This window comes from Rhincodon typus, chromosome 22 (assembly GCF_021869965.1).
Source record: "Rhincodon typus isolate 14 chromosome 22, sRhiTyp1.1, whole genome shotgun sequence".
NCBI classification, from domain to species: domain Eukaryota; kingdom Metazoa; phylum Chordata; class Chondrichthyes; order Orectolobiformes; family Rhincodontidae; genus Rhincodon; species Rhincodon typus.
The window spans coordinates 1,792,253-1,811,623 of record NC_063353.1 but is presented as its reverse complement, the minus strand read 5'-3'; the positions used below and the strand labels follow the sequence as shown (position 1 = coordinate 1,811,623).

Here is a 19,371-nt window from a genome sequence, read left to right as displayed (position 1 = left end):
CCCCTTACATCTCCTTTGAACTTGCCCCCAGTATTAGACATTTCAACTGACTGTCAATCCTATCTATGCATCTCATAATTTTACAGACTTAATAGAAGTCTCCCCTCAGCCTCCACCACTCCAGAGAAAACAACCCTAATTTTTTAGCCTCTCCTTATAGCTCATACTCTCTAATCTGGGTAACATCTTGGTTAACCTGTTCTGCACCTCCTCCAACATCTCCATATCCTTCTTAATAACCAAAGTCTTACAAAGCTGCCACATGACATCCTGACTGTTGTACTCCATGCCCTGACCAATGCCATACACCTTCTTTACCACCCTATCTATTGTGTAGCCACTTTCAGGGATATATGGACTTGAACCCCAAGATCCCTCTATACATCAATGCTATTCAGGATCCTGCCATTAACTGTATACTTTTCCTAACATTTGATCTGCTAAAGTGCAGCACCTCACACTTGCCTGGATTAAACTCCATCTGCCATTTCTCCGTCCATATCTGCAACTGATCAATATCCTGCTGTATCCTTTGACAACCTTCTACACTATCCACAACTCCAACTATCTTTGTGTTGTCTGTAAACTAACTCACCCATGTATGTTTTCATCAAAGTCATTTACATATATATATATTACAAACTGCAGAGGTCCCAGTATGGATCCCTGCGGAGCATCACTAGTCATGGACCTCCAGCTAGAAAACCACCCTTCCCACCACCACCCGCTGTCTTCTATGGGCAAGCCAATTCTGGATCCCAGCAAGCAAGTCACCATCGATCCCATGCATTGGGAGCATCTTTTGTTTTCCCTGTCCAAACCTGTTAACATTTTATAGGTTTCAATGAAAACTTCACTGGTTCTTCTAAACTCCGGAGAAAGTAGTCCCCAACCAATCCAATCTATCTTCATACGTCAGTTCTGTCATCCCAAGAATCAGTCTGATAAACCTTCATTGCACTCCTTTCGTAGCCAGATCATCATAACTATATCTAACAGCCTCATGCAATTTGATAAAACCACCAAGGGCAAGACTTATACAATTAAAAGTAGGGCCTTGGGTAATGTTGTAAAACAGAGAGACCTAGGGGTTGAGGTACATAATTCTTTGAGGTTATAGACAGGATGATTAAGAAGGCGTTTAGCATGCCTGTCTTCATTGCTCAGACCACTGAGCATAGGAGTTGGGATGTCATGTTGAGGCTGTGCAGGATGTTGGTGAGGCTTCTTCTGGGGTGCTGTTTCACCATGTAATCTTAAATCTTAAACAGGTGGTGGTGATGAGAGATTTTAATTTTCCCAACATTGACTGGGAATCATTTAGTGTTAGGGGTTTAGATGGAGCAGAATTTGCAAGGAGCATCCAGGAGGGTTTTATAGAGCAGTATGTAAATCGTCCAACTCGGGAAGGGGCCATACTGGACCTGGTGTTGGGGAATGAGCCCGGCCAGGTGGTTGAAGTTTCAGTAGGGGATTACTTTGGGAATAGTGATCACAATTCTGTAAGTTTTAGAATACTGATGGACAAAGATGAGAGTGGTCCTAAAGGAAGAGTGCTAAATTGGAGAAAGGCCAACTATAGCAAAATTCGGCAGGAGCTGGGGAATGTGGATTGGGAGCAGCTGTTTGAGGGTAAATCCACATTTGATATGTAGGAGGCTTTTAAAGAGAGGTTGATTAGAGTGCAGGACAGACATGTCCCTGTGAAAATGAGGGATAGAAAGGGCAAGATTAGGGAACCATGGATGACAGGTGAAATTGTGAGACTAGCAAAGAGGAAAAAGGAAGCATACATAAGGTCTAGGTGACTGAAAACAGACGAAGCTTTGGAAGAATATCGGGAAAGTAGGACCAATCTGAAACGAGGAATTAAGAGGGCTAAAAGGGGTCATGAAATATCTTTAGCAAACAGGGTTAAGGAAAATCCCAAAGCCTTTTATTCGTACATAAGGAGCAAGAGGGTAACTAGAGAAAGGGTTGGCCCACTCAAGGACAAAGGAGGGAAGTTATGCGAGGAGTCAGAGAAAATGAGTGAGATTCTTAATGAGTACTTTGCATCGGTATTCACCGAGGAGAGGGACATGAAGGATGTTGAGGTTAGGGATAGATGTTTGATTACTCTAGGTCAAATGGCATAAGGAGGGGGGATGTGTTGGGTATTCTAAAAGGCATTAGGGTGGACAAGTCCCCAGGTCCGGATGGGATCTATCCCAGGTTACTGAGGAAAGTGAGAGAGGAAATAGCTGGGGCCTTAACAGATATCTTTGCAGCATCCTTGAGCACGGTGAGGTCCCGGAGGACTGGAGAATTGCTAATGTTGTCCCCTTGTTTAAGAAGGGTAGCAAGGATAATCCAGGTAATTATAGACCGGTGAGCCTGACGTCAGTGGTGGCGAAGCTGCTGGAGAAGATACTGAGGGATAGGATCTATTTACATTTGGAAGAAAATGGGCTTATTAGTGATAGGCAGCATGGTTTTGTGCAGGGAAGGTCATGTCTTACCAATTTGATAGAATTCTTTGAGGAAGTGACAAAGTTGATAGATCAGGGAAGGGCTGTAGATGTCATATACGTGGACTTCAGTAAGGCGTTTGATAAGGTTCCCCGTGGTAGGCTGATGGAGAAAGTGAAGTCGCATGGGGTCCAGGGTGTACTAGTTAGATGGATAGAGAACTGGCTGGGCAACAGGAGACAGAGAGTTGTAGTGGAAGGGAGTTTCTCAAAATGGAGAACTGTGACCAGTGGTGTTCCACAGGGATCTGTGTTGGGACCACTGTTGTTTGTGATATACATAAATGATCTGGAGGGAGGTATAAATGGTCTGATTAGCAAGTTTGCAGATGACACTAAGATTGGTGGAGTAGCAGATAGTGAAGGGGACTGTCGGAGAATGCAGCAGAATATAGATAGATTGGAGAGTTGGGCGGAGAAATGGTAGATGGAGTTCAATCCAGGCAAATGCGAGGTGATGCATTTTGGAAGATCCAATTCAAGAGCGAACCAGACGGTAAATGGAAAAGCCCTGGGGAAAATTGATGCAGGTGTTCAGAGTGTTCAGGTCCTGGGCGTTCAGGTCCATTGTACCATGAAGGTAGCAACGCAGGTGGATAGAGTGATCAAGAAGGCATACGGCATGCATCGGACAGGGTGCTGAGTACAAGAGTTGGCAGGTCATGTTACAGTTGTATAGGACTTTGGTTCGACTACATTTGGAATACTGTGTACAGTTCTGGTTGCCACATTACCAAAAGGATGTGGATGCTTTGGAGAGGGTGCAGAGGAGGTTCACCAGGATGTTGCCTGGTATGGAGGGTGCTAGCTATGAAGAGAGGTTGAGTAGATTAGGATTATTTACATTAGAAAGACGAAGGTTGAGGGGGGACCTGATTGAGGTCTACAAAATCATGAGAGGTATAGACAGAGTGGATAGGAAGAAGCTTTTTCCCAGAGTGGGGGACTCAATTACTAGGGGTCACAATTTCAAGGTGAGAGGGGAAAAGTTTAAGGGAGATATGCGTGGAAAGTTCTTTACGCAGAGGGTGGTGGATGCCTGGAACGTGTTGCCAGTGGAGGTGGTAGAGACGGGCACGATAGCATCATTTAAGATGTATCTAGACAGATACATGAAGGGAGCAGAGGGATACAGATCCTTGGAAAATAGCCGACAGGTTTAGATAGAGGATCTGGATTGGCGCAGGCTTGGAGGGCCGAAGGGCCTGTTCCTGTGCTGTAATTTTCTTTGTTCTTTGTTCTTGTTCTAAATGTTTGCCATTTCTTTTTCTACCATCATCCCCTTAAGTGACATCTCCCAATTTATCATAGTCAGCTCACACCTCATACCATCATCACTTCCTTTATTTAGGATGCAGGACCTTAGTCTCAGAATGATCTATGCCACTCTGCACCACAATGATGAATTATATAATATCATAGTTCCAAACCCAGCAGGCTGCCAGGCCTGCAATAAATTTTGTGCTCGAACTGCCTGTTTAAAAGGAGCTAAAACTCCAGTCCCCTCAACCTCGAACACTCCAGGGAAAATAGCTCCAGCCTATTCAGCCTCTCCCGAGAGCTCAAACCCTCCAACCCTGGCAACATCCTTGTAAATCTTTTCTGAACCTTTTCAAGTTTCACAACTTCCTTCCTCTAAGCAGGGAGACCAAAACTGCATGCAGTAATCCAAAAGTGGTCTAACCAATGTCCTATACAGCCACAACATGGCTTCCCAACTCCTATACTGAATGTGATGACAAATAAAGGCAAGCATACCAAACACCTTTTTCTCTATCCTGTCTACCTGGGACTCCACTTTCAAGGCACTATGAGTCTGCATTCCAAGGTCTCTTTGTTCAGCAACACTCTGCAGGACCTTACCATTAAGTGTATAAGTCCTGCCCTGATTTGCCTTTCCAAAATGCAGCACCTCACATTCATCTAAGTTAAACTCCAAAGCCACTCCTTGGCCCGTTGGCCCATCTGATCAAGATCCCGTTATGTTCTGACGTAACCTTCTTCGCCGTTCACTACACCTCCTTGGTGTGATCTGCAAACTTACTAATCATACCGCCTAGATTCACATCCAAGTCATTTATATAAATGACAAAAACAGTGGACCCCAGTACCGATCTTTGTGGCACACCGCTGGTCACAGGCCTCCGGTCTGAAAAGCAACCCTCCACCACCAACCTTCTGCCTTCTACATTCAATCCAGTTCTGTATCAAGTTGGCCCCAATAAATATCAGGGTTGTGGTGCCCATCAACATGTTTATTAGGTCTTTGTTTGCTTACCTAAATACATAAGAATATTTTTGTTTAACTGAACAGGCGGAACAATGTTCTTCTTGGGTCAAGGAAAGCACCCGGAAAAAAAAGTGCAGTCAGACCTTTGAAAAATGCAGCAGTTGTGCTGGAGTATCACAATGTAAGTTACAGCTAGTATTCTTTGTGTGATTTCTGATTGGGGATGGTGATTATGTCATTGGACTGGTAATGCAGAAACACATGTTGTGGAGACAAATCCCACCACAGCAGCTGTTAGAATTTAAGTTTGATGAATAAGTCTGGAATATTTTAAAAAGTACTCGTCTCAGTGATAATGACCATGAAACTATTATCACTTGTTGAACAAAGGTGTCTGGTTTTAATAATTTCCTTCATTTAAGTAAGGAAATCTGCCAACCCAGTCTAGCCGAAATATGACTTGAGACTCACAGCAATGTAGTTAATCTTATCTCTCCTCAAAAAGGCCTAACAAGCCAATTTGTTTGTGGGGCAATTCGAAGTGGACAGTAAGTACTGGCCTCGTCACTGATGCCCACAAAGCATGAAAGAATAAAGAGCTCAGTGGTTGGATTTCTCGCAGCATGCACAGTTCTAACAGAAGAGTAGGCATTTTATACTGAGAGTTATTAAAAAGCTGAAATCTGTTGTGACTTAATATTTAGAGAATAATGTGGGGAACTGCAGAATTGCAAAGATTCTCACAGGATACATTTTGTGAGGTTCTGTGCTGCCAGTAAAGTTATTAATATTTTTAATGCATGATGTTTGCGGAAACACTTTATCTTTCTGCTGAAATAAGACACCCAAATGGAGAAGGCAGAGAATATTAACCATCTAACGGGCTTATCAAGAATAAGAAGAACAGGACAGGACTTCCTGTCATCCTGTCAAGACTGCATTAGTCTTTTGAAAGAGTAATCCAGGTAGTTGCAATCAAGTTCTTTGGCATATTCTTATGATTTCTTCTCTTCAGTATATATTTGGTTCTGTTTTGGAAATAATTTATTTTATCTGCTTCAATTGCCCTGTCAGGCAGTGCATTCCAAATTCTCACCTTAAAGTACAGTTTCTTCATGTTACCTGATGTTCTTTTAGCCGTCATGTTGAATGGCTGGTTGTTGACTATTCTGCAATTGGAAACAGTTTCTGTTCATTTACTATATCTAAAGCCTTAGTGGCTTTGAACACTTGCATTTGGTTTCTTCCTAGCCCTTCTGTACATTAGGACACAGCCTGAGCTTCTTTGATCAATGAAAAAACTTTTAATCCTCATTCCAGAAAATCTCTTATGTACATTTGCCAAAATCTTTGTGTCCTTTTTATAAGCTGTGGCGGCCATAATTTACCACAATAATCCAGTTGGGGCCCAATTAGTGGTTAATATGGAATATATTTATAACAGTTTCTTCTCCAGTGGGAAGACCAAACAAATACCAGTTTGTGGAACAATTTCTTTCTGTCTGCAAATGTAATTCCAAATTTCCCTTCATTTGTTACGTCACTTCTCTGCTCTGCTCCTGCTTGGTGCCACACCCTGTTCCATTGAAACTTGATGAACAGCAACTCATCTTTTGACGATGCATTTATAGCCCTTCAGACTCACCACTGAGGTCAACAATTTCATACCCTGGCCTCTTCCCCATCAACAAGGGAATATACCCTATTTTCATCCATCCTGTCAGACCTTTTCAGAGTTTTTTTATGTTTTGATGTGATTACGCCTCATTTTTGAAACTTTAGCGAATGCAGACCCACTCGTCTTAAACTCTCCTTGTTGGATTATCTCAAGAGACTATATCAATAAACTTATGGAAATCTAAAGAACTAGATTGATTTATTCTTCTTTATCTATACAATAGATAAAGCTCTCAGAAAACTCCAACAGGTGTGTTGAACATGGTTTCCCTTTCATAAATCCATGTTGACTGTACCCAATTATGTCATTATTTTCTAATTGTCTAGTTATCACATCTTTTGAAATAAATTCAATATTTTCCCTGCTACTGACTTCAAACTGACAGTTCTATTATTCTCCAGTTTCTCTCTCTCTCTCCCTTCTTAAATAGTGGAGTTACATTTGCTACTCTCCAGTTAGCAGAAACTTTTCCAGAATCTATAGAATTTTGAAAATTAGCGACTAATGCATCCACTGTCTCTATGCCTTCCTCCTTCAATACGCTGGAATTGATCCCTTCTGATCCAGGATATTTATCAATCTTCAATCCAGTTAATTTGTTGAGTACTGCCTTTTCATTAATACTAATCTCTTTTAGGTCCCAATTTTCTCAAGACTGTTGTTCCCATCTGGGAAGTGTTCTCTATCTTCCTCTGTAAAGACTGACATGAAATAATTGTTTAGTCTCTCTGTCATTTCCTTATTCTCTATCCAATTCTCCTGTCTCTACGTGTAATAGATCTACATTTGTCCTTGCTAATAATGTTTTATTCACTCGTGGGGAATGGATGTCACTGGCTGGCCAGAATTTATTGCCTGTGCCTACTTGCCTAGTTTCATTTTCACACCCCTAAAAAGCTTATGCAGTCGACCTTTCTGTTTATCTCTCGCTTGCATTCATATTCTCTTTTCCCATTCTTTATCAATTTCTTGGTCGTCCTCAGGAAAGCACTACAAACTGGCTTTGTTAGGATCACCAGCCTGAAGGATGCACTAAATTCTTGCCTCATCTGCAACACACAGCGACCCAGTCATTGGCTGAATAAGCTCCATTGTTAGAGGTCAAATTGACATTGCAAACAGGCGACTGCATTTGGCAGTTTGAAACATTTTTTCTGTGAACTCGGCTCACTGGAATGGAAAGATAAGTATCAGATTTTACCTACAAAAACAGAAATTGATGGAAAAGCTCGGCAGGCTTGGCAGCATCTGTGAAGAGAAATCAAAGTTAACGTTTCGGGTCAAGTGACCCTTCCTCAGAACTGATGGTAGCTAGGAAAATGTCACTTTATATGCAGAAGATAGGGCGGGGGTAAGGGGGTAAGGAGTAAACGATAGGTGGGGATAAGAGCCCAAAGAGAGAGAACAGTTGGACAGACAAAGCAGTGGATAACGATCTTACTAGGGGGATGAATTGTTATTAATGGAGACTGTTAGTGGCTAACAATAGGTCATGTGTAATGGCCAACTGTATGTTAACAAGGCCTGATGTGTGAGGTTGGGATAAGATCATGGGGGAACTCAAGCCCTAAAGTTATTGAACTCAATATTGAGCCCAGAGGGCTGCAGGGTCCCCAAGTGGAAAATGAGGTGCTGTTCTTCCAGCTTAGGCTGAGCTTCACTGGACCACTGCAGCAAGCCTAGGATAGAGATGTTGGCCAGGAAACTGGATGGTGTGTTGAAGTGGCAGGCAACTGGAAGCTCAGGGTTTTTCTGTGGACAGAACAGAGGTGTTCTACAAAGCCACTATTTCTGCTACCTCCAGTGAGCTGCTACCACCAGACTCATAGTCCCCTCCCCTCCCTTGTCAGCCTTCTGCAGGGACTGTTCCGTCTGAGACATCCAGATCCACTCTTCCTTCTCTCCAACATCACTCCATGGACTCAGGGCACCTTCCTCTGTAGCTGCAGAAGGTGTAACATCTGTCAGTTTACTTCCCCCCTCCTCAGTATCCAAGGGGGCCCAAACACACCTTCCAGGTGAAGTAGCACATTACTTATACTTCACGCAATGTAGTCTACTGCATTCGCTGCTCACAATATGGTATCCGCTACATTGGGAAACGAATCGTAGACTGGATGACCCCTTCGCAGAACACCTAAGTTCTGTCCACAAGAAAGACCCTGAACCACAGCGAATCTGTCACAAATTCCACTGTAGCCCATTTATTTCAGGCCCCTGTAAGAATCTACCCTGTGAATGAAGGAAAGTACCCTTCCACAAAACAACTTCCTTATTGTTTATGGCTCAGAAACAAGCCCAAGTTAAAACAAAAATCCAATGGATTGTGTAAACTACCTGATTGAACCCAGTCACAGCAACAGGCGTTCCTCAGTCATTACGTGCCCAACGCTGAAAGTTGAACCAGGTTCTGCTTAGACTACTGAGATAACACAGTGTGGAGCTGGAGGAACACAGCAGGCCAGGCAGCATCAGAGGAGTAGGAAGGTTGTCGTTTTGGTTCGGGACCCTTTTTCAGAAATGGGGGAGGATGAAGGGAGCTGGGAAATAAATAGAGAGAGGAGGGGTGGGGCTGGGGAAGGTAGGTGAGATGGTGATGGGTGAGTGCAGGTAGGCATTGATGGGGATTTGTCAGTGAGGTGGGAGGAGTGGATAGGTGGGAGAAAGATGGACAGGTTGTGTCAGGTCAAGACGGCGGGGATGAGAGGGAGGGTTGGTCATGGGATGAGGCCGGGGGTGGGGAGATTTTAAAACTGGTAAAGTCTACATTTAGGCCATTGGGCTGTAGGCTCCCAAGGTGGAATATGAGGTGCTGCTCCTCCAGTTTCCCGGTGGCATCATTGTGATACTGGAGGAGGCTCAGGATGGACGTGTCGCCCAGGGAGTAGGAGGGGGTGTTGAAATGGTTTGCGCCCGGAAGGTGTTGTTGTTTGTCGTGAATAGAGTGCACATGGTCTACAGAGCAGTCTCCAAGCCTCTACTTGGTCTCACCAATGTCGTGGAGGTATCAGAGATGGCCCAGGTGAACTTGAGGTTGGGGTGGAAGGTGGTAGTAAAGTTGATGAACTATTCAAGCTCCTCGTGGGAGCACGAGGCAGCGCCGATACAGTCATCGATGTAGCGGAGGAAGAGGTGGGGGATAGTGCCAGTGTAGTAGTGGAAGAAGGACTGTTCCACATATCCTACGAAGAGGCAGGCATAACTTGGGCCCATGCGGGTATCATTGGCACCCCCTTTTTCTGTAGGAAGTGGGAGGAGTTGAAGGCGAAGTTGTTTAGGGTAAGGATGAGTTTGGTTAAGCGGATGAGGGTGTTGGTGGAGGGGGACTGGTTGGGCCTGCGGGAGAGGAAGAAGCAGAGGGCTTTTAGGCCATCTGCGTGGGGAATGCAAGTGTACAGGGATTGGATGTCCATAGTGAAGATGAGGTGTGGGGGCCCAGGGAATTGGAAGTCTTGGAGGAGGTGGAAGGTGTGGGTGGTGTCCCAGATGTAGGTGGGGGAGTTTCAGGACCGGGGGGAGAAAATAGAGTCTTCTCTCCCACCTATCAGCTCCTCCCACCTCACTGACCAATCCCCACCGCTGTCTACCTGCTCTCACCTATCACCATCCCACCTACCTTCCCCAACCCCAACCCTCCTCTCTATTTATTTCCCAGATCCCTAGCCCTATCCCCATTTCTGAAGAATGGTCCTGACCCGAAACGTCAACTTTCCTACTCCTCTGATGCTGCCTGGCCTGCTGTGTTCCTCCAGCTTTACACTGTGTTATTTCTGACTCCAGCATCGGCTGTTCTTACTATCTCTGCTGAGACTACTGAATGGTTAATGAAGTCGCCAGGTCCGACTTCTTAATGGGGTCACTGAAGTTGAACATAAATGTGTGGATGGTTAATATTGTCTTAATTTACAATATTCATGGAATTTAGGAATTTATTCAGGGAATTGTTCATTTGGAGATTTTAAAATTTTGATGCTACCGATATTATTTCTTGCTGTTCAGAATCCAAGCAAAAAACTGAAGAGAGATAAAGCAACAATGAAGGAACTCTTACACAACTTTATCAACAATCCAGCTTTAAAGAATGACCCCAATGCACAAAGGTAGATAAGATTTCTCCTTGTTGTACGGATGTCAGATATATGTATGGATGGTTTTTTGATTTCTGTCACTGCTGCATATTCATCCTATTGTATGACCACAACATTTTTTCACCATTATGTTTGGCCCTCTTCTTCCATTCTTTCTTTCTACAAGCAAGTGGAAGACTATAACTAGCCATGTGATTGTTTTATCTCCAGCACAGATTCACTTCATTTTTTTTTGGCTTTGTTGTGTTGCCTTCATATTGGTGTTGCTTGTAATATTGGAAATCTGTAGATTTTCTGGAAATACCAAGTTTTTTACATCCAGTCTTCTTATAACATTGTTAAATGTATAAGACACCAAACAAATTTACAGAAAAGATAAAAGCCCTGTTACGTTGTCAGTGTTAATTTGATGTCAATAAATGGTAGAATCATTCCAGCTCCACAGGGGAATGATTGAAGGAAAGAAGGGCAGATATTCATTCAATTTTGCTTCAGACCAAGCCCACTATATGCCTTTTTTTTCATTCGTTCATCGGATATGGTGTCTGGGCCAGCATTTATTGCCCATTCCTAAATGGCTTTGACAAGGTGATGGACTATCTTCTGGAACCACTGCAGTCTGTGTGCTGTAGGTACACTCATTCTCATTGAAGGAGGTTCCAGAATTTTGACCCAGTGATCATGGAATGGTGATATATTTCCAAGTTAGGACCATGTGTTGTTTGGAGGGGAACTTCCCGTGTATCTGCTGTTGGTATCCTGGATTGTAGAATTCATGGGTTTTAGAAGGTGCTGTTGAAGATCCCTTGGTGAGTTTCTGGAATGCTCTGCATTAGAAGTAAAGTGAGTGAACATTGAGGGTGGTGGATAAGGTTCCAGTCAAGCAGGATGCTTTATCCTGGATGGTGTTGAGTTTCTTGAGTGTTGCTGGAGCTGAACCCATCCAGGCGAGTATTCCATCACATTCTTGACTTGTAGATAGTGCACAGGCTTTAAGGAGTCAGGAGGTGAGTTGCTTGCCAGAGAATATCCAGTTTCTAGCCTGCTGTTGTAGTCACTGTATTTGTTTGACTTGTCTAGTTCAGTTTCTGATCAATTATAACGCATGGGAAATTTACGGGGCTTTAACAAAAACAATGTTATTGAATGTCACATGAAGGTGGTGTGATTCTTTGCCTGTTTAAAATGGCACTTGTGTGGTGTTAATATTGTTTTTGCCACTATTGACCTAAACGTGGATGTTGTCTAGGTATTGCTCATATTGCTTCAGTATCTGATGAATCGTGAATGGTGCTGAACATTGTGCATTCATCAGTGAACAATCCCCCTTATGATGGAAGACAAGTCGGTGATAAAGCAGCTGAAAATGGTTTGAACAAGGATGTTACTCTGAAGAACTAAGATAAATTTTTGTTAGGCAAATGTATTAAGGGATATGTGGCTCAGTGGTTAGCACTGCTGCCTCACAGCGCCAGGGACCCAGGTTCGATTCTACCCTTGGGTAACTGTCTGTGTGGAGTTTGCACATTCTCCCTGTGTCTGCGTGGGTTTCCTCCCACAGTCCAAAGATGTGCAGGCTAGGTGGATTGGCCATGCTAAATTGCCCATAGTGTTCAGGGATGTGTAGATTAGGTGGGCTATAGGGGGATGGGTCTGGGTGGGATGGTCTGTAGGGCGGTGTGGACTTGTTTGGCTGAAGGGCCTATTTCCACACTGTAGGGATTCTATGATCCCATGATATGGGCCAAAGGCAGGTATTTTGAGTTAGGCCACAATTCGTCCATGATCTCATTGAATGGTGGAATAGGCTCTAGGGGCTGAATGGCCTAGTCCTATTCCTATGTCTTATGGTTTTATTTTATAGTTCATTGCTTCATTTTTCATGTTTTCCAGCCAACATTTAATTTAGTATATCCATTATATGGATCTATTTGTGAAGGAGAGATACTTCCTTTAATCCTCCTGCTCTGTTATGATATGAAAGTAGGAGGAGATAATGAAGAAATATATGCTACCGAAGACTAGTTTTTGGAAGAATCTCTCACTTGAGTTACTTTACATGAATATGGCTTAATTGCTGAGTAGTCAAACTGCTTAAAATCATTGAAAATGCAATTAATCAAAAATATCCAAAATTTTCAAAAATGCTCGAAAGTTAGTGTAATTTCTTTTATTATAGATGTAATTTTCTTTCAGTGGTACCTATATGTTTATGATTATTTTGTTTAGGAAACAAAGAGAAAGATTGGAAAACAAAGCTAAGGAAGTTTTCCAAACTCTGCTTGGACCAATTGTACGTGCCTATCTGCATCTTAAAAAATTCAACAAAACTTGTATATCAGAAATGCCGTGGCGTAGCCAGCTGAATGTGCTACTGGGGATTCTATGTCTTAATTCATTCATGAAGTGTTATGAGGAAGAGTGTTGGACTTCAAGAAGCGTGAGCAGGTACCTTGGAATCAACAAATATGCACTTTCACAAATTTCCACTCTGCAGTTTTAATATAAAGAATTATCTTGAGGTCAGTGGTAGTATTCTACATAGGTCAGAAGCTTATGGGTTGGAATCCCACTCCAGACAGTCTAAGTGAACAGTGCTGAGAGTCTTGATTTCTGAGAACCAAGATTGACAGAGATGCTCACATTTGGTGGGAATGAATGAGTGATCCTCTTTGCAGCTAGTGAGTTCCTCTGGTTGGGAATTGTGACTAAGCTAACCAAATGTTCTTATATGGAAGCAACTTTGTCCTGGAAACAATCTAGAAAAAATCTGTTGGCTATAAAACTGAAATGGGTCATATCATGTGCACTCTATTTAGAAAAGAAGAAAAATGTCTCATAAAAACAATTCTTTCTTCTGGAAGAATAGGGAAAGGTTAGATTTATTGAGTCAAGACAGGCAAAATTTTCAGATTTTTTCACCTTGCACCTTTGTAGATGGAAATTATAGACATTGTCTTCATAATCTGCTAAAGATATGGGTCTTAGTCAATTTAATGTCATTAGCTAAAAAGTAGCAATGAAAATATCCTAGTCAATCTCTTTTGAGGTTACACGATTAGACATGAATAATTGCAGTATCCAGATGAAGTGGAAGATGGTTAGACTGGGTTTAGAGTTTCAAACATTACAGGAATACAATTGCGGGGTGGGGTGGCGAGGTTGAAAGCGGTCGTGATTTCTGTAGGATAATGGGAGATTTCGGAGGGAGTCAGGCAGCATGCAACTTACCATGAAGTTAACCTGGACAACAGGGGGAAGTAGCCCTGCTTTTCCAGGCTCACAAGCTGTACTGTAAATGTACCTGATGCCTCCACATAGTAAAAACAAATCAAAATATAGGTAAAATGGAGACATTTGAGAATTTTAGTGACTGGTGTACAGACTGAGATTGTGTTCCTCATCCAATTCTTCTCTAAACCCCAACTCACTGATTTAAAAGTAGGGATGATCTCGTTGGGATTTCAGTATTTTAAAGACTTTACTCTCTTCTAAATTCAGTTGTTGGGTTAAAAGAGTCCCCAGTAGTTAGTAGTCTCTTACTACTAATATTCCTTCCTAGTTACCAGCTTGGCTATATGTTCTGGCGACATTTACACGTGCCTGGCAGCAACTATGGAAAGAGAAGTAGAGTTAATGAGTTGTATTTTCATCATGAAGTTGTGAGTCTACCTCTGCTACCTAGCTGCCTTGGAAGCAGCAATAGCCTCTATCCAACACTGTTAACCCTGTCAGCCCCCAAACCCACCTCATACCCTTACCCCGTCAACCTAATCACTCAGCATCCTGTGTAAACTGAACTCGTGACCCCTGCAATAACATTTGGAAGTCTTTGAAAAGCTCATAAATCTATCAAAATAAATAAAGTTACATTCTCCAGACAGTTTTAGTGACCATGTAAGTGCCTCAATCTGCCACTGCTGGGTATACTAAAAGCTTACGGAGGGTGTGCTTTCCTTGTTCATGGGCACCCTGTGCCTAGCATCAGAAAGGGAAAGCCCCACAGGAAGACAGCATCTTTGTTTTGTGTCCAAACCCACAAACCACCCCTACTCACTGACACTCCAATCCAGCCCATACCCATTTCAATCTGTCACTGATTCAACAGCAGATCCGACTGTGGTACCAGTGAAGGCCTCTGCACCTTGTGGGACTCCTGGTACTGTAGACCTGCTGGCTAATCACTCTAGTGTGGGGACAGCTATGCCCAACCAAATGCCTGATTCGGATGAGAACAAGAATACCACTGATAATGACATGAATATAGTGAAAAAAGTGGAAAGGGTAGGGTTTATGTGTAAGATTGGAGCAAAGAATGTTTTCCAAATGTTACAAAAAGGCAGATTTGTGAGGAAACAAGTACCCATAACACATGTTCTATATGAAGTAAGTTTGTGGAGTTAAAGGAGATGTTGTGTTCAGTAAGAACAATTTCAGCCAGGGAGAAAATGTTATTGTTGAATTGGGACTGGTTTGGCCTCCATCTAAGGGAGGAGCAGAGAACCTTAGACTGTCTTCGTGGGAGATTGGAAATGGAGAGGGAGTGGCAAACCATTGTTAGTACCAGGACCTTGAAACTGATGAAATAACAGTGAGCATTAGAAGCATCATGAACTAAGTTGTGAAGAGTCTGGAAAAGGTCATGGTGAGAAAAGTTAGAGTTGAAATAGGAACAGAATCACTTAACTGGTGCATAACAGTCTGAAAGGGTGGGTCTAGAAAGGCAGTCCAGTTTTTGAGTTTGGGGGAAGTGATTGAGGAAGGAAATGAGGATTTACGAGTTTTGAGGCTATGGATAGGAGATCAGTGACAGCTCTGGAAACAATGGCTTGATGTTTGTTCAGGTTATGATATGGGGGAGGTAGGAGGAAGTGTTATGGGGACCTGTTACCAGGTGTGAAATGTAATGAGAAACTGACGGTGAGGTCCTATTGTTACGTTTGGCAGCATGCTCATCTCCTTGATTTTGCTGTGTTCGTCGGTTGTTTATGGTTTTCTCTCTATCCTCTCTGGTCCTACATAAATACTGAGGCCAGAATATATTAATTGATAAATTGAAATACAAATGAGATGCTTTCCTTGCACAATGTTCAACATTAATTTCAAACAATATCAACTACATCAAGATTATAATATCTGCTTGAAAAATCTGTGCTAGACCATAGGTTACTTGGTGATACCTGTTAGTTGTGTTTTATTCCCATTGGGTTTGTTTTCTTATTTAAAGGTATATCTGATGGTAGTAGATTTAAATGACTTTTTATAAGTCCACCAGAGTGGTTGGTAACTCCAAACAGACAGTTCCTAATTTTAGCTCATCCTGAATCACAAACATGAGGTAGCAAGTTGAACAGCTAGGGCAGGATGACATTTTGTTCCTGTTGCTTCTAGCTTTAATAAGAAATCTTTTAATAATGTGACTATCTTGCCATCTGTGTCTGCTGATTATTGTCTGAAAATGGCAACATCAGATGGCCTTGTTCATGCTAGTTAAATTGTAGTTGTGTCTCTGCAATGATTTCATCAACCCTTCTGAAAGAAGCAAGGGCCTCAGTCAATGCCTGATAAACAACTGTTAAAATGGCATAGATAACACAGTGTGGAGCTGAGGAACACAGCAGGCCAGGCAGCATCAGAGGAGCAGGAAGACTGACGTTTCAGGTCAGGACCCTTCTTCAGAAAAATTCAGATCTTCTGAAGAACGGTCCCGACCCGAAACATCAGCTTGTGTTCCTCCAGCTCCATGCTGCATTATCTCCGACTCCAGCATTGGCAGTTCTTACTATCTCTCTGTTAAAATGGCACGTTGTGCATTGTGGAGTGTAATTATCTCTGACTCCAGCATTGGCAGTTCTTACTATCTCTCTGTTAAAATGGCACATTGTGCATTGTGGAGTATAATTTGAGTGACTCCATCTGTCAACTTTTTTTCTGCCCTTGCTGATCTAGTTGCAGAAATCCTTTTGCATGGTGTTCTTTTTTCTTAAAAAAAGGTGTTTTTGTAAATAGACTAAACAAATTCACATTTATGAAATAAAAAAATTCCACCTAAGTTCAAAATGCAAATTTTCACTCCTTTTTTAGATGTCTTGCATTAAAGTAATTAATTGTATGTTTAACAGATTGTTGCTTTCCTTTTGTTTACAGATATTCCCTTTTGGATCCTGATATTTTTACTCTACATAATTCTGGTGGTCTACTCTTAGAGGCAGAAAGAGATGATACAGTAACAATTCACCAAATTCCTGAAATCTCATTGCCCTCCCTCAAAAGAAATGAAAAATCATCAGAATCACCTGGCTGTATGTTGCATTGCATTTAAAAAAAGTAACCAGTTTGCTCAAAATTCAATTAAATAAATATGTGTGCTTTCCTCAGTAAACCTGAAATAAATGTTTCAGAATAATTAAGGATAGCTGATACATATAAAGCATATCACCTCCAAATTTCCAAGCAAGTCACGCGCCATCCTGACTTGAAACAATATCGCTGTCCCTTCACGACTGCTGGGTCTAAATTCTGGAACTCTCTTCTTAACAGCAGTATATGTGTTCCTACGTTACATGAACCTCAGTGGTTTAAAAAAGTGGATCACCACTACCTACTCTAGGGCAATTAGGAATTGAAAGTAAACTCAGGCCGTGCTTAGAAGTCACACAACACCAGGTTATAGTCCAGCAGTTTATTTGAAATCACAAGCTTTCAGAGCACTGCTCCTTTGTCAGATGAAGATCTACATAGAGTTTGAAAAAGCACTCAATGTATTGTGTATTTGAAGTGGTGTCATTTAAAGTTGTGTCATGAAATCACGTTTCAGAAATAGTTTAAAAACCTCAAATCTAGCTACCTAATTATAACAATACACTTTAAAAGGTGTAGAATTCTGAATGTGCTAATGATATTTCTATCAACCATATTGATTTGTTATATAATCTTTTAATGGAAGGGGATGATGGCATTTCTGACAGTACCGAAAGTGTCATGAACACACCAGCAACGCAAGCAACAACTGATGAATCTGTTCCTGCTGCAGAAGAACCAAGCATGCCAAGCAGTTGCAGCACTTTTATGTTCAACCAATTAAACAAAGCCTTTTTACACTTCAGAAGAGCAGTGGTAATTTCATTTATAAAGTATATTTGTTGATACATCTCGGGTGATGGTTATTGAAATGAATGTTTCAGAATTCGCTTTTCTTCTAATGAAAAAGTACATGATTGACATGTAGACATTGCTTATGAAAATAATTCTGTCTCACTAATAAGGCCTCCAATTGCAAATGGGCATGGTTATTACCCATGGAGAATAATTACCTGGTTCATGTCCTGTTAAGAAAATAATGCTGAGTGGTCACACGAACACCCACTATTCAACTCTGTAAAGACATTTTCTTGGCTTGTGTGTTAATTTTTCTGCACATAGAATCAGTGTCAGATATTCATTCTGCCACCCACCAATAGAAGTGCACTGGCATCTTTGCTAAACTGCCTTTTCCAGAGTTGAGTGTTCCTTAAGATCTTTTGTAATATTATTGGAAATAGCCTGTCACCGACATTGATCAAATAAAATAACTAGATGCCTTTTAAATTTTAGTTACCATCTGTACACTTGAATGATGCCTGGATTATAAATTGATAAGTTCTGTGAGGATTATCTCTGCTGTTTGTGGAGTCCTCTGTCATTGCATTTTGCAATCACTGGTCAGTGTTTAGGTTGGACGGAGTTGATACAAGTGGAAGATATGGATGACTGCTAACACCTCCAGCTCCGTAGCAAAGGTCAACTTCGAGTCATAGAGTCATAGACATGTACAGCACAGAAACAGACCCTTTGGTCCAACTTGTCCATGCCGACCACATATCCTAAATTAATCTAGTCCTATTTGCCACCATTTGACCCATGTCCCTCTAAACTCTTCCTATTCATATACCCATCCAGATGCCTTTTAAATGTTGTAATTGTACCAGCCTCCACCACTTCATCTGGTAGCTCATTCCGTACACACATCCCTTAGGCCCCTTTTAAATCTTTTCTCCCTCACCTTAAACCTATGCCGTCTAGTTTTTGGCTCCCCCACCCCAGGAAAAAGACCTTGTCTATCTACCCCATCCATACCCCTCATGATTTTATAAACTTCTATAAGGTCACGCCCTCAGCCTTCGATGCTCCAGGGAAAATAGCCCCAGCCTATTCAGCCTTTCCCTATAGCTCAAACCCTCTAAACCCTGGTAACATCCTTGTAAACCTCTTCTGAACCCTTGCAAGTTTCACAACATCCTTCCTATAGCAAGGTGACCAGAACTGCACACTGTATTACAAAAGTGGCTTAACCAATGTCCTGTACAGCCGCAACACGACTTCCCAACTCCTATACTCAATGCAATTACCAATAAAGGCAAGCATACCAAACACCTTCTTCACTATTCTGTCTACCTGGCACGCCACTTTCAAGGAACTATGAACCTGCACTCCAAGATCTCTTCATTTAGCAACATTCCTCAGGACCTTACCATTAAGTGTATAAGTTCACCCTAATTTGCCTTATGAAAGTACAGCACCTCACATTTATCTAAATTAAACTCCATCTGCCACTCCTTGGCCCATTGGCCCATCTGATCAAGATCCTGTTGTACTGAGGTAATTAGATGTCTCAGTCAAATATATTGAACCCTATTCTTCTCAAAATTCATGCTGTCAGTAACTGCTCCATTATAAAGTTACCCCTTTGAAATGGGTTATCCTATGATAAAAAATTGGAAGTTGAGACTCCAGAGAAAGAGGAGTAAATGAGGGTCACCTTCATGAGCTAACTCACTTAATGAAATTGGAAGATTTCTATATATGGATATTCCCCTAAGTTTAAAC

At 41.9% G+C, this 19,371-nt stretch overlaps 1 protein-coding gene across 1 annotated transcript in view; it reads left to right on the top strand.

Moving 5' to 3' along the window:
- Positions 1-16,712, top strand: part of LOC109934893 (cilia- and flagella-associated protein 54-like) — a 172,017-nt gene extending 155,305 nt beyond the window's left edge. The window contains exons 30-33 of the mRNA XM_048610553.1: positions 4,825-4,921; positions 10,418-10,518; positions 12,736-12,839; positions 16,654-16,712. Of these exons, the coding sequence (XP_048466510.1) occupies positions 4,825-4,921; positions 10,418-10,518; positions 12,736-12,839; positions 16,654-16,712 (361 nt within the window). The remainder of the gene's footprint in view (positions 1-4,824; positions 4,922-10,417; positions 10,519-12,735; positions 12,840-16,653) is intronic.
- The last annotated feature ends 2,659 nt before the right edge of the window (positions 16,713-19,371 follow it).